The 26,075-nt window shown below is 41.2% G+C and overlaps 1 protein-coding gene across 3 annotated transcripts in view; it reads left to right on the top strand.

Moving 5' to 3' along the window:
• Window positions 1-26,075, top strand: part of HIVEP1 (HIVEP zinc finger 1) — a 79,840-nt gene that overhangs the window by 12,157 nt on the left and 41,608 nt on the right. Inside the window, exon 1 of one of the 3 annotated variants that reach the window (XM_087707461.1) lies at window positions 23,598-23,674. The exons of the other annotated variants lie outside the window; for them this stretch is intronic. Within the exon in view, the coding sequence (XP_087563587.1) occupies window positions 23,629-23,674 (46 nt within the window). The 5' untranslated portion in view covers window positions 23,598-23,628. Of the gene's footprint in view, window positions 1-23,597; window positions 23,675-26,075 lie in introns of those variants that run through there. 3 annotated transcript variants of the gene reach the window in all.

Genomic DNA, 26,075 nt, shown 5'->3' with positions numbered 1-26,075 from the left:
CAAGTCAAAATCCTGTGATCCAAAAAGTTCTATTCATATCAACTTATGAGCTAGGGGTTGCTTCAAGAACTATTTTATTCATCCTTACTGCGTATGTTTCCATAATTATGCGCATTACTGAGAATCCAAGGCTAGGATCTTTTAGGGTTTGGCATGCCAAAAGTTCAGAACATGTTTACCTTAATTCTGCTGGTATGTCACTCCCCCTTCTCCCCATCCACCCCCCTACCAAGGACAAAAGAGACCTGTCTGGACTTCCCATCTGGACTTCTGGAAGTTGCCGGAGATAGCCCTCCTCTCACGGGGGCCCCCGGAGTCTCTGAAAATTGCACAAGAATGCTTGCGTGGTTTTTGGAGGCCTCAGGCCCCACATGTTAGCAAAAAATGGCATGACTTGTCATCTTTGACATTTGTGTTATAGGTTCACCATCAATGGACTAGATAATGTTGTTCTCATATTTCTGGGAATAACAATGATGTCTTGAGAATAGCAATAGCAATAGCAGTTAGACTTCTGTACCGCTTCATAGGGCTTTCAGCCCTCTCTAAGCCGTTTACAGAGTCAGCATATCGCCCCCACAGTCTGGGTCCTCATTTCACCCACCTTGGAAGGATGGAAGGCTGAGTCAACCTTGAGCCGGTGAGATTTGAACCGCCGAACTGCAGCTAGCAGTCAGCTGAAGTGGTCTGGAGTACTGCACTCTAACCACTGCGCCACCTTTAAGTGAGCATCTTAACTCATGTTGCTAGTGTTCCTGTATTAGATACTGCACTTCATGTGATTATTGAACAGCAAACAAAGGCTATACTCAAAAGAATATCATGCTTCCCTTTAAAGTTAGAAATTTCCTTTCCAAATACAAACAGAAGATGAACAAATGAACAAAATAGTGATCTAGCTTTTGGAAAGGAATATAGCAATAGCAATAGCAGTTAGACTTATATACCGCTTCATAGGGCTTTCAGCCCTCTCTAAGCGGTTTACAGAGTCAGCATATTGCCCCCAACAATCCGGGTCCTCATTTTACCCACCTCGGAAGGATGGAAGGCTGAGTCAACCTTGAGCCGGTGAGATTAGAACCGCCGAACTGCAGATAACAGTCAGCTGAAGTGGCCTGCAGTACTGCACCCTAACCACTGCGCCACCTATTTGTCTCAGCAGGTGGTGGTTCATGGCTGACCTTATCTTGGCTTTGGAACCAAGTAAAGTTCAGCCTGGTTAGAATTTGGGTGAGAGATCAGTGGCGAGAATCAAGATTATAGCTCATAAGGAGCCTTATAGAACTTTTTGGAATGAACATAATGCAGAACATCTTGACGCAATCCCATCTGTGCTTCTAATGGATCAGAACTAGGCTGGTTTACAAAATCTGGAGGAAAGCTTGCAGGAAAGTTAATATTTTGTCCCATTAACTTTTCCTGAGTAACACATTTTTTTAAAGCTCACAAAAGAGTATGCTATTTAATAAAATTTATTAGCCACAAAAAGTACTATCAGACTCCTGATTTCCCTCTCACTATACACAGTTCTTCTACAAAGACTACTCCAGGACTAAGGGTGAGACAAAAAAGAAATAGGAAAAACAATCATGTCCCGTTACGTCCTAAAAGGAATAAATCACATATTTGAGCCCAGGAATTTCTTTGGATCTCACGAATTGAAACTGTGGTTTTATATAAAATCCATTCCTGGGTACCTTTTTTTTCTCAATTTGTAAAGTGTGAAAAGCTGTTGTGTTGCCAGTGTTAAAAATGGAGATTCAGCAAATCCTTGCCAATATCATTCAAATTTTCCCCAAATATACCAGTTTAGCCTGATCTATTTCCTACCCAGCTTGGATCTACTTAACAGATGCTCTAGGTTGTACAAATTTAAGCCATAATAAATATGTGAATTTTCCAGCTGGTGCAACACATTTATTGTGTGTTTTTTTTTAAAAAAAATACTTCTGTGCTATGAGAGCTATATTAGAGCAATTTTATTTGTCAATCTGTCTCTTATCCCCCTGTTATATTTATTATTTGTATGAGTAGACAGCCTAGCTTGGGGAAAAAAACCCCCTACACTTAAAGTTTCAGTATTGCTTTATAAGCCTATAATTTAAGTTACATCAGGGCGGCATATAATTGGCCTGAAAGATTCTTCTCATTCTCCAGTAGAAAAAAAATGCTGTTGAAATAGTTGCATTAAACGTTCAATATTGTAGTAATCATCCGAGCTATGAAAACAGTTAAAATGTATTCATAAAATTTTAACAGCATTGTTTGTCTTTTCAGTTATTTATTTTATCCCATCAATTTCTATGGCTGCTGACTTGCAGACAGCTTTTATTCATGTCTCATGAACTCAAGCCCTTTGTTAGTAGCGAAGAAGAATGAGTAACACTTTCCTTGAAAATTGCAAAATGCTTTCTGAGAACAAATTTTAAGTTTTGAAGAATTGTAACTTGCTGACCGGTAAATTATAATGCTTGCAACACCAGTACCATCCCAAACCCACTTTAGAAAATTAGAGAAAGCAAGAAAAAAAATTGTAAGGTCAAGAGACCTGTCATGTCGACTGCTAACATTTTTTTTGGAATGCAAACATAATCTTTAAAGGGTAGAGAGGAAGAAATAAAGATCCCAAAGCTACAATTAATGAGAAATCTAGTGTAGTAAATGCATTAAATATTAGCGCATGTGTTTGAACATTATATAAGTAAGAATTTGTTGAAAGCACCATGTAAGTAAGAACTGGTTGAAAGTGTAAAAAGGAACACAGAAAACAACAAGAAAGTACAGTTAAACACCTGCAAGGGAGAAGAGACAAAATATTCTTAGAATAAAATGATTCAAAATGTAAAAGCAGAATAGTATTGATGAAAGAAATGTCCTTCTGGGTTCAGCTCCAAGTGGGGAAAAAGACACTGGAGACACGGAGGCTGCTTGGAAAGATGGTTTATTGTTGGACAGGGCCACATGGCTTGAGCCCTGAAAAGAAAAGGTGATGACATGCTTCAATGTTGGTGGAGAAGAAGAGAAGGGCTGAGGGAGGGGCTTTTTTTTTTTTTATTAAGCATTTATAGGCCGCCCTTTTCCCTGAGGGGACTCAGGGCGGCTTACAATAATAGGGGAGGGGAGTGCGGGACAAAACGCAAAAAGAAAATGTGAATAGAAATAATTAGCAATAAAAAACCCAACATTCATTCAACATTCGGGAGGGGCGAGAGTAAAGTCTTATCCCCAGGCCTGACGGGATAGCCAGATCTTGAGGGCTGTGCGGAAGGCCTGGACGGTGGTGAGGGTGCGGATCTCCACGGGGAGATTGTTCCATAGCGTCGGAGCTGCAACTGAGAAGGCTCTCCTCCGCATAGTCGCCAGTCGGCACTGACTGGCGGATGGAATTCGGAGGAGGCCTACTCTATGCGATCTGATGGGACGGAGGGAGGTAATCGGCAGAAGGCGGTCTCTCAAATAGCCAGATCCACTACCATGGAGCGCTTTATAGATGGTAAGAAGGACCTTGAAGTGCACCCGGAGACCAACAGGTAGCCAACGCAGCTCACGGAGGATCGGTGTTATGTGGGCGAACCGTGGTGCGCCCACAATCACTCGCGCGGCTGCATTTTGGACTAGCTGAAGTCGCCGGATGCTCTTCAAGGGCAGCCCCATGTAGAGCACATTGCAGTATTCCAGCCTAGAGATCACAAGGGCTCGAGTGACTGGCTTGCTAGGCTTTTTATAACCTGTTCAGTCCCACCTCTCTGTTTCCTGTGTAAGAAATGTATTCTGATTGGTTGTCAGACTCCCATGGGGCCATGCAGGGGCAACTCTCTAGGCTGCGTTTTGAATCCAGGTTTGGTTGAGTTCTCAGGTGCCATGGGGTCAGTTGGGTAAAGGGCCATTATCATGCTTTAATCCCATCCCCCCTGCATCTGAAGTGGAGAAGTCTTTATTATGTAAAGTGGACTAGCTTGGCCTTCTTAATGGCCCATTAACAGTGGGGATGGGCAGGAAGCTACAGGCAACTATTCTGTCTTTTAAAACATGTTTCCTTCTTTTCATAACCAGAGAAATATTTTGCCTTTTCAATATTTCCTAGGATATTTCATTTTTCTGGGAGAGGGCTGGGTGATAACTTCCCACAGTATAATATAAACCATGTTACTGCACCCAACACGTGTTAACTGTGGGCAACTCTAATAACAGTCTGTTCCTAAGAGGTGTGTTAACTACAGGAACACAAGGACACGTTTCTTCCATTTCTCCTTAAGTTTCTACCTGTTTAGAGGTGTTACATATTAATTTCTATGAAATATTTAAGGGACAGGATTTTTTTTAGAACTTTAGCTTAGATGGGATTTGGTATTGGGTTGGTCCGTTTTTCTTGGATGTAAAAAAAAAAGATTCATATTCTGGTTGGAAATGGATGTTAATAATCTACCTAGATGAGAAGGTATGACTGCATTACATTCTCAGCTGTAAAATGAATCTAGTATGTGAAATTATTTCTGATTTATGGTTGCTTTGATCTTTATTTGAAAGTTCTATAAAATTAGGTGTATAATTGCCAAGAGATAAAGCATGTTTATCTCCAAGCATTTCAGTAATTTGAAATAGTTCTTGCCTCTAATTCAGTTTTGTTAGAAATGTAATTTTTGCGTGACCCGTCAAAACCGCGGTCCACAAAAGCACGCTCGACGAAAGCGCGCATTTGACGTCATCACAGCGCGACGAAAAAAATTAAAAATTGAAATAAAAATAAAATTAAAGCAAGCCGATTCACATAAAGGTAAGGGTTAGGTTAAGGGTTAGGTTTAGGTTAAGGGTTAGGGTTAGGTTTAGAGCATTAGGGTTACGTTTAGTGTTAGGTTAAGGGTTAGCGTTAGGTTTAGCGTTAGGTTAAGGGTTAGGTTTAGGGTTAGATTTAGGGTTAGGTTAAGGGTTAGGTTTAGGGTTAGGTTTGGGGGGGTTAGGGTAAGGTTTTCGCTTTATTTTTACATTTATCGATCACAGCGCGATGTTTTTGTCGCGCTGTGATGACGTCACGTACGCGCTTTCGTCGAGCGCGATTTTGTCGTCCGCGGTTTTGTGGTGGAACCAATTTTTGAAGTTATTAGATTGTGTATATATTGGAGATCGGTGGTTAATTTCCGTTAAATTTGGCTTGTGAGAAGACAAGGCCAACTGAACTTTATTTTAAATTGTGCTTGCAATTCTAATGGAATTCCATGTTTTTTCCCCTTTTCAATTTTTTGGGTTATCCTTCTTAAAAAAAAAACAAAAAAACACCATTTCAGCTGTCCTCTTCCTTTTTCTTCCTGATATGTCTTCACTTAGCAATTAATCCTTTGGGACTCTCCCCGTGCACTTTAAAGAAACAGGCAGTTGAATACAATCATGGACTTGTACCTGCTTGTTAATTTGAATTCTGTGCTTCTGGTAAACAATGCTGCAAATATGTCTCTTGAGTCAGTTACCCTCATGAATCAGGCTTTCTCCCCATAGGTTTTGGAAACGCAGCTTTGGCAACTGTAGCAAAAACAGTGTGAGGTGGGGTTGAAGATTCTACTTACAGCTTTCAACCTTTCTGAGAAATCACCTGATGGCGTATTATTTCGTCTAGGTTCAGTGCTTCCTTCTGCTCCGTCGTTGAAATAGGAACTCCCAGATTACTTTTTAAAGAATTGCTTAATAAACATTTTAAAATTTATATAATTTTGACCTGATTGGTTTTTTTTGGAAAGGAATGCTCTTGTTAGAAAGCCAAAAAAAGGAAAACAGTTAAGTAAAGTTTAGGTGTTTTGGAAAGGGTCAGCCAAAGATACTTCCTCCTAAATTTTATAATGGTCAATATCAATATGAGTGACAATTATGCTACTAGTGAACAATGGACTCCTCTTCTATCCCTCTACTCCTCCCTTCGGTGTATTTCCACAATCTATTAAGACGGGTAGAGAGGGTGGGAGAGAGGATTGGAGGGAGGGTGAGAAGGAATGGAGGGAGTGTACCGGGAGAGAGGAGTGGTAGAGGGGGAGGGGAAGTAGGGTAGAGGGGAATGATGGAGGGAAGATGGAAATTTGGAGGGGGGCGAAAGAAAGGGTGTATGGAGGGTCGAAGAGGTACATTGGGTTTCTATTTTTGGGGGTATTGTTGACAAGAGGAATGGCTGTGTTTATTGTTTAATGTTATATGGCCCCGGTTATGCACAGTATATATGTGACTGTACGAAAATGAAATGGAAAAAAATAAAAACACATTTATGAGAAAAAATATATATATAAAAAAAATTAGAAAAATAAAACAATGGACTAATGTGCTCCTTTCTCTCACACAGTTGAGATGTTGACCACCATCACTATAAATTCACATCAGGAAAGAAGAACAATTACTTCGCACAACATAATAAGAGGGGCCTGCTTGTGTAAAGCAAAAGTCTTCTATATAAACTTTCCCTCTTTCTCTAGTACAATGATGGCGAACTTTTTGGTCCCCACATGCCGAAATTGTGTGTGTGTGTGTGTGACAGCACGCGCATGCGTGCCCACACCCACAATGCAATGCACCCCACCCACCTGCGCTTGCGATCCCCCGCGTATGCATGTGTGACCCCCCCTGCACCGGGGGGGGTGGAGTTTTCACCCTCCCCAAACTCCAGAGGCTTTCATCGAGCCTCTGGGAGGGCAAAAACAGCTTCCCTGTGCTTCCGGAGGCCCTCCCTGAAGCCTCCTGGCATCAAAAATGGAATGCGTGGAGCACCCTCAGCGCCCCCACACATGCGCATGAGATCCCCGCGCATGTGCACGCATCTCCTGCCTGCCTGGCAGACCTGAAAATCAGCTGGCTGGCAGGAGGTGTGCGTGCATGCAAAATTGTGCGTGCACCGAACCGGCAGTAATGCTGACAGCAATCTACCCCTGGGTACAAGGCAATCTCTAGGAACCAGGGCTGTAGATTTGACACTTCTGGCATAAACTGTGCAGAAGAGATTTTGACAATATGGCAAAGTACAGCCATTTGGGCTTTGTAGTCTCTTCTTTGGGGCAGCATCGCAGTCAATAGACCCTTTTCAGAACACAGGAAGACTCTTGCTTGGATGAGGGCAATGGACCATGTCCTAGCCATTGATAGCTTCACCCTCTATACCAGTGGTAGTCAAGCTTTTTTCTACCTACTGCCCACTAATGGATCTTTCTTGATGGAAAAATATCCTTACCTCCCACCAGTTTTTGCGCAAGTGCGGAATATTTTTTTTAGACAGGAGGGTGTTTTTTTTTTTTAAAAAAAAAAGAAATGTACGTACATTTATCTTTTCATTTCTTTAGGTATGTTTATAATGTTTTTAACTTTACAAAGTTTAATTAGAAAACAATAAAGTAAGTTGAAATTAGCTTTACTAGTGATTAATGAGATCTTTGAGGCTGATGCCGCGAGGCTAAATATTTGATATCTGGTTCGATTTCCGTAAGGAACAAACGAAGATCTCCTCTTTCGGTGATATTCTCTGTTTGCTCATAATATGATTAACAGCACTAAAGCCTGATTCTCCAAGATATGTGGTAGCTTCTGCCTGTCCCTGCTATCAGTTTCCACTCCTCCCCTTCCTCTTCCCACATGTTTGCTTGTTTGCGTGCACGCGCACTTTGGTTTATTGATGTGTGTGCTCGTGCCTGCCCACCAGGGGTGGGTTTCTCGCCCCGTTCCAACCGGTTCGGTTGGAACGGGGCCGGTGGCATCCTCATGCACGCGTGTGGTGCACACATGCGTACTAGCGTCTGCGCGACGCTCCAGCTGCTCCTGGAGGATCGCGCAGGCGCTGTATGCATCCTGCGCATGCGTGGAAGCGCAGAACTCATCAAAACCGGGTAAGGACCGCGGGCGGGCGAGCGCGCCCTTCGCCGTTCCCGGAAGTTACTTACTTCCAGGTTCGCCGACCAACCGGTTTGCAGGGACCGCCGCGAACCGGTTGAAACCCACCCCTGCTGCCCACTCGCTCAAAAGGAGGTTTTAACCTCCGATGTCCCTACCGCCTACCTGGAATCATGAAACGCCCACTAGTGGGTGGTAGGGACCAGGTTGACGATCCATGCTCTATACATTTGTCCACACTCTTTTTAAAACAGTTTAAATTGGTGGCAGTATCAGATCTGCTGGCAATAAAATTTGCAGCTTAATTGACACCGTTTCAACGTTTTGAGTGATGGAAAAACACTTCCTTTTATCTGCATTTCCACATTATAGATGGATTTATATTCTTGTTTTTCCCAGTAATTGTATTGCCTTTTCAATACTTTCTTTAGCTTTCTTCTACCTTTTGAAGTATTTGATGCTCAGAACCATGTATACTGTTCTAAATGAAAACTCACTGTAGATTTATATTGGCTTTCTCAGATTTCAACCATAGAATTTACCTTTTGTTTTGCTTTTATAGTAGCAACACGGAATTGTTATTTTCACTGAGTAAGGCTTCTTTCCTGATCAGTCACAGTTAGCTTGCAACTCAATGTGTGTGTAAAGCTGAGTTTTTAGAGCCAATATGTGCCACATGACACTTGCTTACATTTTACCGCATTTGCCATTTTAAAGCCTATTTCCCCAGTTTGTGGTGACCCTTTTGGACCTCTTTGCAATCTGTTGTTGATTTTATTATGTGCACAGCTTGGGTATCATCAGAAAACCTGGCCACCTCACTATTCTTTTTCAACTTCAGAGCATTTACACATCAATAAAAACAAATTGGCCAAGCTGTGATCCCATGAAGACTCCACTTGTACACCTCCCAGATATGAAAATTATTGTTTTCTCCTTAATCCCTTTTACTAGTAACTTGTCCATAATAGTGTTTGTCACGGTCATCCTATCTCATGGTTGTTGAGTTTATTTAAAAGACTGATGAAGGACTTGAAAAATCAAATTCTGCATTAATTCATCCTTATTCTTATCAACAGGCTTGTGGTATTTTAAAAAGTATGGGAGATTAATAAAATAAATTAATCAAACAAATAAGAAAAATATTTCTTATTCTCCTACGATTTTTATGTTTTGTTGTGAACCAACTTTAGACTAACTAGCGTATAATTCCTTATATCAACTTGATCTCTTTTTAAAACGTACGTTACACTGACTGTTCACTGGTACTCATAATGGCTAATAATTGCCTCCTTTAAGTAGAAGAAAATAAATCGTAGCCACAAGGCAGAGCCTTCTCTTAAACATGATGCCAGTTTGGTCCTATTCAGTTCAATCATCTGGAAAAGATAAGAGAAGCCCAAAACAAGTATTGTAACCTTTACTTTTCCATAAGTCCTGTCTGTATCTTCAAGACTGACAAATTGAAAATATTAATAGGACAATAAATTGCTATGGTGACAATGGTTTGGCCTATCTGAGCAATTTGGCTTCAGGGTGGGCTTACCTGTTTAATTTTTAATCTGTCTAGTTTATATATAAATCTAACGTAAAGATTTACCTACCTTTAGGTACTTGCCTAAAGAATTTCAAACCTATTTTTTCTTGATGACTGGCTCTTGCCCCAAAGAAAAATAAACGAGGGATCACATTTGTTAATAAGTGGAGTTATAATTAACCACTCTATGGTAATTCTCCATTTAGGAGTATTAGATATATTCACTGCCTTGAGTTATATGTAAAAATAATAAAGGTAGGATATAAATAAACAGCTGTTGCTTGTTCCAAATATACTTATATTGAATTGAAATTAAATATGCAGTTATCTTCCTATTTTGGACATTTTAAGAGTTTTAGTAATTTTTTCAAAAATTGTAGCTGCATCATAATAATAATATGAAAGAAAGGTGAATCTTTTTTTAATACTATCAACACATCTTTTTCTGATCTAAAAATTCATCTGCAATATTGCTTATTAAAAATTATCTACAAAGTTGCTTATTTAAAAACCCAGCAAAATTAAGACAAGAACAATTAACACTGTAATAAGAACAGTCAGGTTTCAATAATAGCATAGTGGTATAGTGGAGATAAGAAAGAATATATTGATTATTTATTTTGAGTGATTCACGCAACTTAGTAATTACAGACACCAGAGATGCAGTAACAGTGTGGTTTCCCCCCCCTCTGATGCTGAATCATTAAAGCATGCCAGTTAGACTCCTTAGATAGGGAAGAAGATCAATAGTAGATTCAGCATTATATTTCCTAGTCAGTGAATGAATGGATTTATCACCATGATGTGATTAAATAAAATTGGCATATCAACGGAATGTGAGCAAAAACCTTCTAGGCTGGGGAATTTTACTTGGAATTTTATTCCAGGTTTTCAGCCTGTATTCTTAAGAGAGATCCTTAGAGAGATCTTAGAACTCACCCAGTATGAAAAGTAGAAAAGCCTTAAGATTGCTTGTGTTGAGTCCAGAGGTGGGTTCCTACCAGTTCGCACCAGTTCGGTAGAAGAACCGGTTCGTCAAATCTACCGAACCGGTTAGAAGAGGTTCCACCAGTGGACCCGGAAAGCAGGCCACACCTACAGAAGAGGTTCCAAAATTTTTTGAAACCCACCGCTGACACACGCACACACACACACACACACACACACAGAGAGAGAAAGAAAGGAAGAAAGAAATAAAGAAAAAAAAGAAAGAAAAAGTGAGAGAGAGATGAAAGAAAAAAAGGAAAAAGGGACAGAGAGACAAAAGGAGGGAAAGAGAGAGAGAGAGAGAGAGAGAGAGAGAGAGAGAGAGAGAGAGAGAGAGAGAGAGAGATGGCCGGCAAGCCACTCCCACAAAGAGGCCACACCCACAGAGTAGGTTCAAAAAAATTTTGAAACCCACCACTGGTTGCGTCTTAGCATTATTGTTCTGTCCCCACTGCATGTTAGTCTGTGTGCAGTTCGAAAGCAGCTAAATCCACTCCTGTCCAGAGTCTTTCAGAATCTCCTTAGCCAGAGTCTGAAAAACTCCATACACCAAACTATGACCTCAGCCATATCTTCCATTTAAGCCTGGATTGAGATACAGAATTGGGTACCATCCACAGATCTACTGTATATCATATCAAATGCCTATGAATGACCTCCCTTATAGGTTGGAAGAGAGGGTTGAGCCCTGGGCCTAAGACCTCTTTTTTTTTCTTCTCATCATAGGCATTTGTTGACTATTCGGCAAGTCCTCGACTTACGACCTAGCGGCTAGCAACAGCCAAGCCGCGTCCTGATTGGTTAAGACGCGGCGTGGTTAAGCACGGGCCACTAGGGGCGCGCCTGTTGGTTTCCCTGCTTGACAGCCCCGTATAAATAGCTGTCAAGCAGGGAAAGGTGCTGAACTGCTTGTGTAAATAGTTACTGACTGTCTGACAATAAAGAGAGCTGTTCTTACCTCCGACTGCCTCCTGCCTCGTCCTTCGTCTGGACCTTAAAAGCACTGAGTAGAATTGCCCACTTAGGAAGGACCAAAACCACTAAAGCATGATATAATATGAGATAGTACTTGAAATATCACTGTACTGGAGCCTGCTTATCACAGCTACCACTGGTGATGGCCATTGAGTGAGATGTCCTTATTTATGATCCCTACCCCCTGCTCTCTCTAATACAGCCACTAAGTGAATGCACAGGTTGCTAAGTGGAATACCGGATGCCTTGAATGGGGGGGGGGGTTTCTTAGAGGCCTAGCTCAGGTCCAGGCCTGCTTGGCCCCGGGCATCCCCCCCCTTGCCCAAGATACCCCATGCTCCACTTGCTGCCGCTTAGGTCTCCACAGGCCCTTCTCCCCCCTCCCGGGTCACTGTAAGTCTTTCCTTCCCCATCATACCCTGCAGCAGGGGTGGGTTTCTCGCCCCGTTCCAACCGGTTCGGTTGGAACGGGGCCAGCGGCGTCCTCGTGCACGCGCGCGGTGCACGCATGCGTACTAGCGTCTGCGCGATGCTCCAGCTGCTCCTGGACGATCACGCAGGCACTGTATGCGTCCTGCACATGGGTGGAATCGCAGAACTTGTCAAAACCGGGTAAGGATCGCGGGCGGGCGGGCGTGCCCTTCGCCGTTCCCGGAAATTAATTACTTCCGGGTTCGGCGACCAACCGGTTCACAGGGACTGCCGCGAACCGGTTGAAACCCACCCCTGCCCTGCAGACATTTTCCTCCATCGGGTTCCTACAGGCCTTAGGGCTGATTCCCGCCCCACCAGGCCCCCCACATCTTCCTCCCTTACCTTTTGAAAATATCTGCTCTGCAGACTGTGTTTAAGGCAGCAAAATGGAGCAGTTGATCCGTGGGCTGTGTAAGTGGCCTTGCAGAAGTGCCTGCCATTTTGTTTCACGCACAAGGAATTACGGGCACGCTAAAAAATAACAGCCGCTTCCAAGAGGCAGCCAGGTGGCCCAGGGATGCCTGGCCTGATCTCCTCCTGCAAGATGTGATCTGACATTTTCAAAAGGTAAAGTATGTGATGGACATGTGGGGAGGAGGCCCAAGGCCTCTGGGGTCAGGATGTGGGGGGGGGAGAGATAAGGGGCACTAAAACCTCCCCACGGTCATCATAAGGGCCAATGACTGTGGGACACTGCAGCAGCCATAACTTTGAAATGGGTTAAATGACTGGTTGAATTTCGAGGATTTCCTTCCACTGATGGGGAACTAAAAGTATAAAAGACAGTATCAAAGACCAGTAAGAGCTTCACTAGGACAGGGATGTGGCACTCTTTTTATCCCACTCCTGTCCCAGGCCATCTATTAATAATACGACTCTTTCTGTCCTATAGTCAGCTGGATGAGAATTCAGATAACCCTCTTTTTATAGCAGTCAGACTTATATACCGCTTCATAGGGCTTTCAGCCCCCTCTAAGCGGTTTACAGAGTCAGCATATCGCCTCCACAGTCTGGGTCCTCATTTCACCTCCCTCGGAAGGATGGAAGGCTGAGTTAACCTTGAGCCGGTGAGATTAGAACCGCCGAACTGCAGATAACGGTCAGCTGTAGTGGCCTTCAGTACTGCACCCTAACCACTGCGCCACCTCGGCTCTCCTCGGCTTTCCCATTATCATTTGTAATTGAGGGCTCACCATCTTTACAGCTTTCCTCGAGAATGGGTAGCAAATTTGGATAACTATTGTATTACATATTGCCAATCTTCCACAAAAATGGAACATTTACAATAAGGGTGATAGTGGACTTAAGGCAACTTTCTTGAAAAGGAGGCATACCAGTGTCTCTTTAAAAGTAGTGCATACTTGTTCCTTCTGTAGTGCATTCTGTAGAATGCAGCCGCGCGAGCGATTGTGGGTGCACCTCGGTACACCCACGTTACACTTATCCTCCGTGAGCTGCACTGGCTACCGATCAGTCTCCGGATACGCTTCAAAGTGCTAGTCGTAACTTATATAGCCCTTCATGGTATTGGACCTGGGTACTTGAGAGACCGCCTGCTGCCAATTACCTCCCAAAGACCCGTTAGATCACACAGGGTCGGCCTCCTCCGGGTTCCGTCCACCAGCCAATGCCATCTGGCTACCACCTGGGGGAGGGCCTTCTCTGTGGCAGCTCCGGCCCTTTGGAACGAACCCCCCGCAGAGATTCGGACCCTCACCTCTCTCCAGGCCTTCCGAAAAGCCGTTAAAACCTGGCTGTGCTGGCAGGCCTGGGGTTGATGAGTTCCCCTGCCCTCTCGACCTGTGTGGCTGTATGATTCTTGGTTATTTTAATCACTTGTATTGTGTTCTATGTTCCCTTTCCCCCTTTGAGTTGTTCGCCGCCCTGAGTCCCTCCCGGAAAAGGGCGGCATACAAATAAAATAAATCTAAATCTAAATCTAAATCCTTCGGTAGTGAGATCTTAACTGCTACCCAGATCCACTTCATTATCCCACCCTGACAGCCTAAACCAGCTAGGTGAGCAAGCAATAAATTTAACAGAAGAGACATAATAAAATACCTTGCCCACTGGCTTGAAATTCACGTTAGAAATCTCCCTGTTAACATGGTAATGACCCAGTGGTATCGACTAATCCAATTTTGACCATCCGTTTAGCTTGGAGTAAATGGGAGCAATTTTATCATTGCCCAGTTAAAATATTCAGTTAAAAGGTCACAGCAGCGTTTCATTGGAACTTCCAATCCAACCTTCCTTAAAAGATTTCTAGGACACTTTAAACACTATAGCTAGATTGCATTCCATTCCATTATGCAACATAGATAGGGGAAAAAAAACGTTTGTTGCCCTTTTCACTGTGGCATATGACTGAATCTGAGCTTGAAATCTGTGTCTATATTCACTCTTTGTCTTCACAAGTGTAAGAATAACATATAAACTTTATCACTGGAAAAGAGGGGTGGAAGAAATGTTATTCTTAGTTTAAAGAGTTTCATTATGCAAGAATCAAGGTTGAAAGAATTTGTTTCACCATTTCTCCTCCAAAGTGAATTGAAATCAGGTTTAGAAAAAAAAGTTTAGGAAAAACCAGGTGAAAATAAAGTATCTAAACCTGAAGAGTCCTAATTATTTTTCTTACTTTTTGCATGTAAAAAAATAATTAAAGACAAAAACTGATATGCTTAATTATTTTACACATATGCCAAATATTTTATCTTTGTATCTGGAGAATTGATTTGAAAAAGGACTGAATATGCTGTCTCCACATTTAGATGGAAAACAGCATACTTTAAATTTAAAAAAAAAAACCATTAAGGGGAGGGAGAAAAGTTGAAACCGTGTTAGTTTTGTATTGTTCTATAGCTGCTTGTATTAAAATGTAATTTGCTCCAGGCAAATTGTTTGAATAAAAGCTTAATTCATGATATGTATAGGGTTAGTATCTACAATTTCCACAAAGTTCAAATTCCTACAAGTTGCTAGGAACAATAGTACAAAATACTTTACAGTGGAAAAGTTGATGTAAAATGAATGTTACTCCTTCACCAGCATCAACCTTACTTCAAATTATTGTGCGTTCACTTTTAATGTATCAGGCTGGTCAAGCCCTCTATTGCTAGTTATGTAGGGCACAATAACATCTATTACTTTTATGTTTGTAAATAAATTCCAGTATGTTCTGATTCCCACATGTGTGGAAGAGAAAAGGAAAAGAAAAGGGAAGGAGAAATGTAGGATAAAGGGGAAAAGAAAAATAAGCATTGACTTCCAGCATTTTTCAGTGCAATAGATTGCAGAATAAAATTACAGCCTCAACTTTTGACTTTTACATTTGGTAAACTAATCTAATCAGCAAATCCCAAATTCAAGGTTTTGAGCACAAAGTTTAGAAGAAGTTTCCAGGTAGAATTGAAATGAGATATATTCTTTTCTCCGGTTAAAAAAGTTAATTTTGTCATCACTGCTAACTCTATCACTTTTTCCAGCCCATTTTTCCATCATGGGATTGGTGTATCTTTCTATTTTTGCACATAAAGAATTTTTACTGCAGTCAGCTTATACAATAACAAAGCGCCAACTTTGTATACAAATTATATCAACATTTAATTTCCTCTAATAGTGAAATATCTTCTTTTGCTTTGGTGGAGCATTCATTCCATTTTTATCCCATATTATATATTTATTCTCCATCTTTAAATAATGTGTCAAAAGTTCTGTGGAGTTGTTTCCTCAGTTTTCTCCTTTTTTTCTATATCTGATGTTTGAGGTTGGTCCAGATCAATCTGATTGTCAGAATCCATTATTTCTTGCATTTGTTCCATAGTTAGTTTATGTTTAACCAAGAAATATTTGCCTTTTTCTATAAAGTTTAATCTGAATCTTTGTTCTTGATAGGTAAAAAATCATTCTTTCAAGTTTATCCCAACAACATGGAATCTTTCTCTTCTTTAAAATATTTGTTAGAAAGGCATAATCTTTTCTTTTTCTCAAAATCCTAACAGGAATTTCCTACAGTATGATTTATGTCCACACTGTCAATCTTCAGTTTGGATTTGAAGTGTCAATTCAAAACGTGTTCTGTTGTTCTCCTTGTTTGTGGTTCTCTTGTTTGTGGTACAGCGGGAGTATTTCCTACATACCTTGTCTGTTTCTAATTCAATTTTTCTTTTCCCTTTTTGTTATATTTTCCTCAGCTGCCTCAAGAACAGCTCGAAACTGTAACTTCAGTTCTTTGTCTCATAATTTCAACAGGACTAAGTTGGCTAGGTCATCCTCTAATCTACACTCCAAAAAATCCACTCTATTTTTTATCTGTTAAATGTCCCCTGAAAGTTGATGAGTTTCTTTATAAAGTTCCTTTGAAAGCTTGTCAATCTTTACTTCAGTTTTTGTTTCCATTGCCTGAGTTGCTTGAAGAGTTTTATTTGAATGTTTTTCCAAAATGCTTGTTATTGCCTCAAGCAATCATTTCTTGTTTCAGTCTAGTTGTCATGTTATGAATTCACAAATTGTCACATAAATATGTTATAAGCTTTATTGCGATAAATCAATAGATTATAGGCAATATTCTGCTCTTTAATTCTCTCTTGTTATACTCAAACATTGCCAGGAATTATAGATCTGTCAGGTGCAAAAAATTAGGTTAGTGTGCAGTATAGATTTATTCAAGCCTATACACAAAAAACTGGTCAATTACCGTTCAATACTAAATTGGCATTAGATAAGAGTTAACATACTTTAAGAAGGGTTGAACTTGTAGTGCTTGTGGGAATACAGAGACTCTTTAAGTTGATGACATGTTTAACTTTGCTCCCCTCCAACTTGGCCTGTCTTCTCCTACAAAATCTGGCCACATATAGACGTAATTGAAGCTTTTTCTACTCAGACAACACACTTCTTAAAATCAGTATTTGCAGAGCTTTTTAATGGATCAGGCAGGCTTATTAAAGGGAGAAATAAAGTCCCCCCCCAAACTTCAAATCCCTATGTTTCAAAGGTAGATTTAGAAAAAATAGTTTCAAGCTTCATTATTTTTGTTCAACACTCCCATTCCTTGCCTTTTTCAATCACGGAACCTCTTCAACGACACAGTTTATCAAAAAGAAAAATCAGGCTGCAGCTGACAAACTCTTTAAAACAGTAAGGTAAATATGCAAAATTATATGCCTAAGAAGTAGAAGGCTCATTTAAGTATCTGTTTTAAAAGTATTTAAAAGTGACTTGGGCTTTCCATGACAAACTTGCTTGTTGCCCTGCTTTCCAGCTAAGTTCAGTTTCTGTCTAGAAAAGCAAAAGGTTTGATTCTGAAGATTTTTTCCTTTCTGACAAAAGTTTCTTCAAATTTAGGAGAACTGATAAGCCTAGCCAGTGGAGAATTCGACTCTCAGAGCTTCTCTGGAAACACATTCAGATAGCCATTTTTTTCCTACTGGAAATCATCTGTAAGTTGATTACTGAGAAGATTCAACAGACTGTTCATGTTTATGTTAAACACATCCATCTTAGAAACTTTAAAATGATCTGTGCTTTGAAAAGCTCAAATGTTATACTTGCCTCATTAGAGAGATTGCCAGGGAGAGCAGACAATTTTTATGTAGGCTTTCTCCTCCAGGACACAAACCACGTATGCAGTGGCAAAGTTCTGTGTTGCTGCAATGTCCACAAGAAAAAAATTGGCTACAGAAGTATAGTTATTATCTTGTACCAATTATTTGGACATAGCTCTAACAATTTCTGGACCGTTGTATTTACTCCCATACTTATCGGCTTTGCACCCAGGTAAACCAGGGAGTGACCCGAACAATTTGAGAACTTTGTCCGGCAGCCTGCCCATAACCATAGAGCACACTCCTAGAGCGGCTGCTGCTGGAAGAATCTGAAGCCGAGTTCCGGAGTAAAATCACTTTCTTTCAGTCCAAATTATTTCACAGGATCGTAGAAGAATAAATGAATTATATATGTCTCTTGAGTGGTCAGGTGGAATATAAGTGATAATGTGCTTAATCAACTTAAAACCTGCAAACGTAAGAGTTTAGTCCCATCCAGTGGTGGGTTTCAAAAATTGTTCGAACCTACTCTGTGGGTGTGGCCTCCTTTGTGGGAGTGGCTTGCCACCCATGTGATCGGATGGGAGTGGCTTGCCGCCCATGTGACCAGATATGAAGATGTCGACGACACTTGTCAGAACCACCTTAAATTACCTCACAGCACTGGCATGCATAAGAATATGATGTAAACTTGTTTTTTTAAAGGCATCTTTGGTTTGCGTTAAAACAACTTAAACACACACAATGTTCTGATTGCACCACAAACGCAGTAGTCATCCTTACCTTTCACAGAGGCACTGAGTTTTATAAATATGAGCATGATAGTGTAGAATAATCATATCCAAGGACCAGTGGTGGGTTTCAAAAATTTTTGGAACCTCTTCTGTAGGTGTGGCCTGCTTTCCGGGTCCACTGGTGGAACCTCTTCTAACCGGTTCGGTAGATTTGACGAACCGGTTCTACCGAATAGGTGCGAACTGGTAGGAACCCACCTCTGGTCCCATCCAAGTGGATATAGGGATGCAACAGGTAATCTCGACCAAGCTTTTTCCATTATATGTATTTTATATGCTTTTTTCATTTTTCCAAAAATGTCATGGAAAATGATACATATTGCAATGTGTGCTTAAATCATCAAAAGTTGACTTAAAATGATAGGTGTCTTATCAATTACACATACAGTAATTGACTTCATTCTTATCGATGAAGAAAAGGCAGATAATGCTTCCTTTTTCTCACTTGACTGAAGCAAGCAGATAACAGCATAGCTGGATTGGCACATCACATTATTCACCAATTACATTTTCATGGGTGTAACTTACTGAATTAAATCATGGTTTAGCTTGTTGTGCAAAGGCAACTTACATGAAGGTAGAAATATATTTCTGTGATCTAATCGTATAGTTTATTTCAGTATTACAGCAATTCTATATCCTGTTTTCCACTTGGTGCTGTCAAAATGACTTATGGCAGGTGTTTGTGATAACTTTGGATATACTATTTTAGTGTAGGGCAATAAAAAGATTTTCAATAAGTGTCCAGGTTCTCAACACGGAAAATGTGCACAATAGAACAGCAGTGAAGAAAGGCATAGCTTTTATTGTGGAGGAGGAGGGCTATTGATGAACTACGGGCCATGATGGTGTGTCATAAATCTTGTCATGACATAAATCTTGTGAATTTTGGCACCTGAAGTGTGAAAGATAGGTTCAATATACATTGCATCGTTTTCCTTTGGTCATTGTGCTTTGATTTGGAAGCCTATGGATTTGGCCATAAAATATTATGCTAAAATAAGTAGGGTACAGACAGGGGTGGGTTTCTCCCCCCGTTCCAACCAGTTCGGTTGGAACGGAGCTGGCAGCGTCCTCGTGCACGCATGCGTACTAGTGTCTGCGCGATGCTCCAGCTGCTCCTGGAGGATCGCGCAGGCGCTGTATGCGTCCTGCGCATGCATGGAAGCGCAGAACTCGTCAAAACCGGGTAAGGACCGCGGGCGGGCGAGTGGGCCCTTCGCCGTTCCTGGACGTTACCTACTTCCGGGTTTGCCGACCAACCGGTTCGCAGGGACCCCCGCGAACTGGTTGAAACCCACCCCTGGGTACAGACCAATATAACCAAGGATGATGGTAGTGATATAAAGAAAGTAAACTTGGGCTGTGGTGGCAGGGATCAGTTACCACATCTTTTCTTTTGCTTGACAGTCTTACCGAGGAAATCAGATGGTTCCTAACCTCCCAAGTACGAAGCCTGCAATACTATTCTTTTTCTTTTGTGATGAGACTTTGTAGCATAAAGAACCATCCACCATATTTAAATGACATTTCTATACAAATAGAAATCTCTTTGTACCTTTGTATCTCTTTTCTATACAGAGACAGTTTGTCCATGCCCCTGGTAGCTTCTAAATTGGATTATTGAGTCGCCGTTGTTTCTTCTTCTAGACCAGGGGTGTCAAATTCGCCGCCTGTGGGGCCGATGCGCCATGTGCTGGCCACGCCCACCCCTGGTTTAGAAAAGGGGGGAAACTCACGATACGTCACGAGATGACAGCGTGACGCCACAGGTTTGACACCCCTGTTCTAGACTAACATTTCTTAACTTGAGTGAAAATCCTAACTTGAATATCCTGACCGTTTTGAAGCTTGAATTGTAGAATTGTTCTGAACATAAACCAAGTCATTAAAGTCATATAACCTCTATACATGTTTCTGACCGTGGGGTTTTCTGAATCGTATGGATTCATCATGCACAGTTGCCTTCCTCTTACTGCAATTGTCCAATTCTGCGGAAGTTCTTCTGGGCATTCATATGCTCAATGGAGCAGCATCCCTGTTTAACAACATTATTTATTATTTGCTTGTACTACTCCATAATGCTTTTAATACCTCTATTAATGTGTATCTGTTCTGGAAAGTAGATAAGAGAGTGCCATGATTAATTTGCCCCAGTGAGTTCAGTAGGTTTATGGTAAGCATGATTAATTCTCATAATGTGTGTGAGAACTTTCCAGACCTAGGAAGCTTATTAAAGGCTTATTTATGTCTGGCCAATAATCATTTTAAAACTTGTGTTACAATTCTGTTTCCATGCCTGCTTAATGGGGGGAAAAAAACACTTGTAAGTAGAGAAAATATCAAGAGTAACAATTATACCAGTGTTTGGGTTGGGTTTGCAGGCTCAAAAGTGGTCCTAAAAAGGCAATTCATGTTTGTAATTCTATCTTGTACCTTATGTAGACTATGCTATTTTAATAAATTGTAACAATTTAGATCAGTGTTTCTCAACCTTGGCCACTTGAAGATGTCCGGACTTCAACTCCCAGAATTCCCCAGCCAGCATTCGCTGGCTGGGGAATTCTGGGAGTTGAAGTCCGGACATCTTCAAGTGGCCAAGGTTGAGAAACACTGATTTAGACTGAGTTATAAGCCAATATATAAATATAGACATGTGTTTATTGTGTGCCTTCAGTTATTAAAGTCTCTTCTCCCCCTCTCCATAAGCATTTATTTCTCCAATCACAAAGAGGCATTCCAGGACTCTGCAGAAAACACCTTTGTTTCCCTAAGAAAGAAATCCTTCTCTATGGCTTGCTCTGAATAGTCTTTCCAAGTGTATTTGTGAGACAGACAGACAGAAAGAGAGAGAAAGTGGGGAAGGGGCTCACCATCCATTCACAATACAGGCCACTGGCCCCCCTGTGGAAGAAAATTGCTGAACCCTGGGTTAATGCTAAAGCTGATCTAATATTTCAGGCTCTTGCCCAATTAAGGAGAAACTTCTAACAATGAGGACAATTAACCAGCTTGCCCTCAGGATGCTTCATCACTGGAGGTTTTTAAGAAGAGACCGGACAGCCGCTTGTCGGAAATGGTATAAGGCCAGGATGGCGAACCTATAGCACGCGTGCCACAGGTGGCACGCAGAGCTATTTGTCAGGGCGCTCGAGGCGTTGCCCTGTCAGCTGGCCAGTGTGCATGCGCGCACTGGTCAGCTGACTTCAGCCTTTTTCTAGGCCATTTCTCGCCCTCCTCAGGATCCAGAGGCTTTATAGGACCCTTGGGAGGGTGAAAACAGCCCCCCCCAGAGGTCCTCCGGGGGCTTCAGGAGTTTCCCCGAAGCCTCCGGAGTGGGAAAAAACGGCCTTACGGGCAAACCGGAAGTTCAGGAACAGACCAGTTTTAGCCCTTCAGAGGCCTTCCGGAGGCTTCCCTGAAGGCTCTGGAAGGCAAAAAACAACCCTACGAGCAAACCGGAAGTCAATTCCATTTTGTCCGTAGGGCCGTTTTTTCGTCCTCCAGAGCCTTTAGGGAAGCCTTCTGAAGGGCCCTGAAGGCTCTGGAGGACTAAAAACGGCCCTATGGACAAACCGGAAGTCCATTCCTGAACTTCCAGTTTGCTCATAGGGCCTGTTTCATTTTCATAGAGGCAGTTTTCGCCCTCCCCAGGCTCCTATAAAGCCTCTGGAGCCTGGGGAGGGCAAGAAAAGCATGCAAAAAATGGGGGGCAGGGCTGGTCATGTCCGCATGCGTGCTGGGGGTCGGCATTGCATTATGGGTGTGGCACACCTACGCAGGGTTCCACCACAAAACCGCAGTAGACTAAAGCGCGTGTGACTAAAGCGCGGTGACAAAACCACACCGTCAAAACCGCGCGACAACAGCGCGCCGACAGAAGCACGCTGTAACATAACCCTAAAAATAATCCTAAACCTAACCCTAAACCTAACGCTAAACCTACCCTAAACCTAACCCTAAACCTAACCCTAAACCTAACCTTAAGTTAAATCGCGCTTCTGTCGGCGCGCTGTTGTCAGCGCGCTGTTGTCGGCGCGCTTTTGACATCGCGGTTTTAGCGCCGCAGTGTTGTCAGCGTGCTTTTGACGTTCGCGGTTATGTCGTGCCACGACCTACGCAGAACCACCCTGCGGTCCCCCCGCTTTTGGCACGTGAGCCAAAAAAAGGTTTGCCACCACTGGTATAGGGTTCTCCTGCCAGAGCAGGGGGCTGGACTAGAAGACCTCCAAGGTCCCTTCCAGATTCTATTCTACTCTCTCACTTATCTATTTTTTTAAAGTAATTGTTCAAAATAAACACCTGACTCTTAATTTAACTTTATTTAAACATCCCACAAGTTTGTAAAAGCAAAACAATGACATATTCTTTGTTGGGTGTTGTGCAAAGAAAACAAAGGAAGCTTTTAGTTTGCAAAACTTTTCAAAGGTAGGATATTGTCGTATTCCTGGACTTAAAAAGAGTTTCACACTGAAGGATGACAAATATGGTGCTTGAAACCCTGGCAATCAAAGGAGCGGAAAGCAAAGCCTTTCTGGAAGGGTTTGAGAAGAAGGTGCCTCTCAAGCGCTGGAAAGTACTTTTCTAATTTGTTCTAATTTGCCATTATCTGGGGCAACGTTCCCCCCCTCCCCCTTCCAGCCAACCCAATGCAGATCAACGTGCACAGGCTTTTCCTAACGTGAAGCCAGTCCAATCGGATTGATTGCTGTTTCTTTAAGACGACAATTAAACAGGGAGGAGTAAAGAGTGATGTTTTGACTGCTGGCATTTGTGGCCTCTCTCTTGGCAATGTTTCATATTCCCTTTGCTTGCGTAAGAGGTGGACTGCCTTTACTGTAGCTACTGTTGCCATGGAGAGATAGCGGGGGAGGATCCCTAGGATCCCTAAGCCTGCAAGAGATTACGTCTTAGAATTGCGCTTTGAATATAGCATGATGTGGCAGGGCAATTCAGGTGTATTGTGGCATTATAATGGGGGATGACCTGTCAGCTCTCGGGTAATGTGACTATTAAAAAGCTGCCTAATTATTCTAGATTACGAGAAAAAAAAGTATAAAGCAATGGGTAGGAATTTATTGGAAGGAAGGGATCTAGGGATTATTTCTGCGGTGTTTTAGACAATGTTGCATTTCCTTTTATTTTTAAAAAGGGAGAAGTTTGCAATATTGAGAGGGCTATAAATAGAAATAATTCATGGGTGAATATCTGCACGAAGGCTCGATTGCAGTTTATATCGTCACGTGAACAAACTTTAAATACCCAGGTTTGTAAGATTAATTTGCTGTAGAATTCAGAGTACAGTAGATTTTGCGTTTGCTTGTCATCCAAGTGTTACATTGCAGCGTAGCAGTATGTAAACAGAAATATGCATTTCTGCAGTAAGAGTATACTATAAACACTGCCTTTAGTGCAGTTAAAGTGTTTTACCATCCCGAGAGTTAGTCACTGGGAGATTTTTAGCATGAATGAAAAAAATTACTGTATAGAAGAAGGCTCTGTCTGCTTTGGTAAGTTCTAGGGTTTTTTCTTTTCATTTTCTCCATCAATTATTACTGGTCCAAGTGGGCATTTAAAGAAAAGCAGATATTGCTACTTTTATTTTTAAAAGATTCTGTTGGGAATAAATTTTGATGATTTCTTTCTCTGTAATCCTAACATATCAGTACAGTGTTTTGGAAAATGTTTATTAAGTTTACTAAATTTAAATTTATGTCTATAATTAAGAGAATGTCAATATGATTTTGCCTTTAGTTATTCATATTTTTCATGTTTGATAGCTTGCAAGTGTTCTGGCAACAACTTCGAGTAAATACCCTATATTAAAATGACCCTATTGCAGTTGGAAAGGAATGGAAAGGAATGAGAAGTAGGAAATAAGATTGCATTATAGGTACAGAGCAATTCATAATTATTATGTGGTAATTAATTGACTGACCTCTATTTTTTCCTGGTAACTGAATTTGCAGGATAAGCATATTGGATTTTGAAAGACCAAGTGTTCTAAATGTAGATGGTCTTTACTTTCCTTCTTGCTTCAAATCTTGAGATGTAAATGCAAAATCTTTGGGTTGATAGTTATGGATTGTATGGTAGAGATTATCTCACTTATGCAAATAGTCACTGATGGGGCTTGTATGTACTAAAATTACCCTGTGAAACAGTTATTAATTACCATGTGCCTTACTGATGTTTGTGTTCTTGTGTAGTAGATATTTCAAACATCAGGTGGGACAAGCAACCATTTATTTTTGAATGCTGGCGCTAATATATATTTGTTCCAGCATTCTAGACATATTATAGATAGTCTTTTTTTAAAAAAATAATGAAATAAATATTCAAATTGTATGAATATCCGCAACAAGACGATACTATCATAGGGTTGTAATAATTCATAGGAGGAGAAAACTGGTTATGGTGGTGTCTTAAACATTGTACAGTTAACTGAAATATATTAATAGGTAATAGCATTTATAAGAAAATACATTGCTTTTTTAAATAAGATATGTAATCCAAATCTGTTTAAAATTATCTGTTCAATTTACTGTTTTATATGGGTGCAAGTAATGATCAGTATTGATTTTGTTAGCTATACAAAGTATGGCTTCTTGTGTTGGTATAACTTTCTGATTATTCTTTTTTTTTAGCATAGGTTTGGGGAACTGTGCTGCAAACTGTAATGCTGCTTTATATTTATGTACGAGCTTTTTGTTGCTGTTCTGGTATGTCTTTCTCCAGCTTCATAAATATTGTACAACAATTGCTGTTTATAGCTATCAGATGGGGTTTTTTTTCCTTTAGGGAGGCCCACAGTTGTTTTACTATTAAGCTTCTTAAGGGCTTGAGGATAATTTGGTTTTTTGGGAGGGGGAATCTATTTCTCAAGCATGTTTGATTCTTAGCTTGAGTAGTAAAAAGTTACTTGGTAAATAGATCGAAATCAGAACTGTTTCCTGACCTTACAATTATTTTTAACTGCATTTTAGCTGTTATAGTCAACCGAAAGAAAAGAATAAACTCTTTCACTTTGAGGTTTCCCAGTGCAGATTTTCAGTAAATAATTCTTGGGCAACGGAAATAAAGCATGACACATCTCCTGATTTTATTGCAAAATACCCTTATAATTTAAGGGAACCATGGAATGTCTTCATCTGTATTATGTTGTGTTCTTGAAGTGGATAGTATGATTAGAATTAGATCTCATTACAATTACATAGTTAATTGTGACGATATCCAGCACAACAGCTCAGAATTCTGGTTCATTACATATATTTTGGGCAGGTAGGAACAGCATATACTGAACGGCACCATCAAATAGCTGGCATTGTGTTTCAGAAACATCTGCACAGTATGTGGCATAGGCCCTCCCAAAACCAGATGGGAGATTCCAGAGAAGATTGTGAAGAATAAGAGGATCCTATAGGACTTCCGGATCCAGAGAAGCAGACAGATACTGATCAATCAACCAAACATCGTGGTAATAGACAAGAACCAGCGTGACCCGACAATTGCGCAATAGACATATGCGCGCCGACAAAATAGCGCCGATTAAAATGCTATGTCAAATTCGCGGCGACAAATTTGCGACGACAAAAGCGTGACGACAAAAGCGCGATGACAAGCACAATAACATCGAAATTTTTTTAGGGTTAGGGTTAGGGTTATAACGTACGTATACGCGTCCCACTATGTTAAAGGCCCAGCACACTCACTGGGCTGTCTATTTTGTTGATGACGCGATTTTGTCGTCGTGCATTTGTCATCGCGCTAGTGTCGAAAATCAATTAGCGGTTTTGACGGTGCTCATTTGTCCGTCACGGTTTTGTCGGCGCGCATGTGTCTATCGTGCATTTGTCGGTGAACCAAGAACCAGGAGAGTGGTATTGATAGATGTAGGGGGCCAAATGACAG

Source organism: Thamnophis sirtalis, unplaced genomic scaffold, assembly GCF_051295495.1.
Source record: "Thamnophis sirtalis isolate CommonGarterSnake01/CBP01778 unplaced genomic scaffold, rThaSir2_p1.2 scaffold_2, whole genome shotgun sequence".
NCBI lineage: Eukaryota > Metazoa > Chordata > Lepidosauria > Squamata > Natricidae > Thamnophis > Thamnophis sirtalis.
The sequence above is the reverse complement of the archived record's forward strand: the minus strand, read 5'-3'. Positions and strand labels throughout refer to the sequence as shown.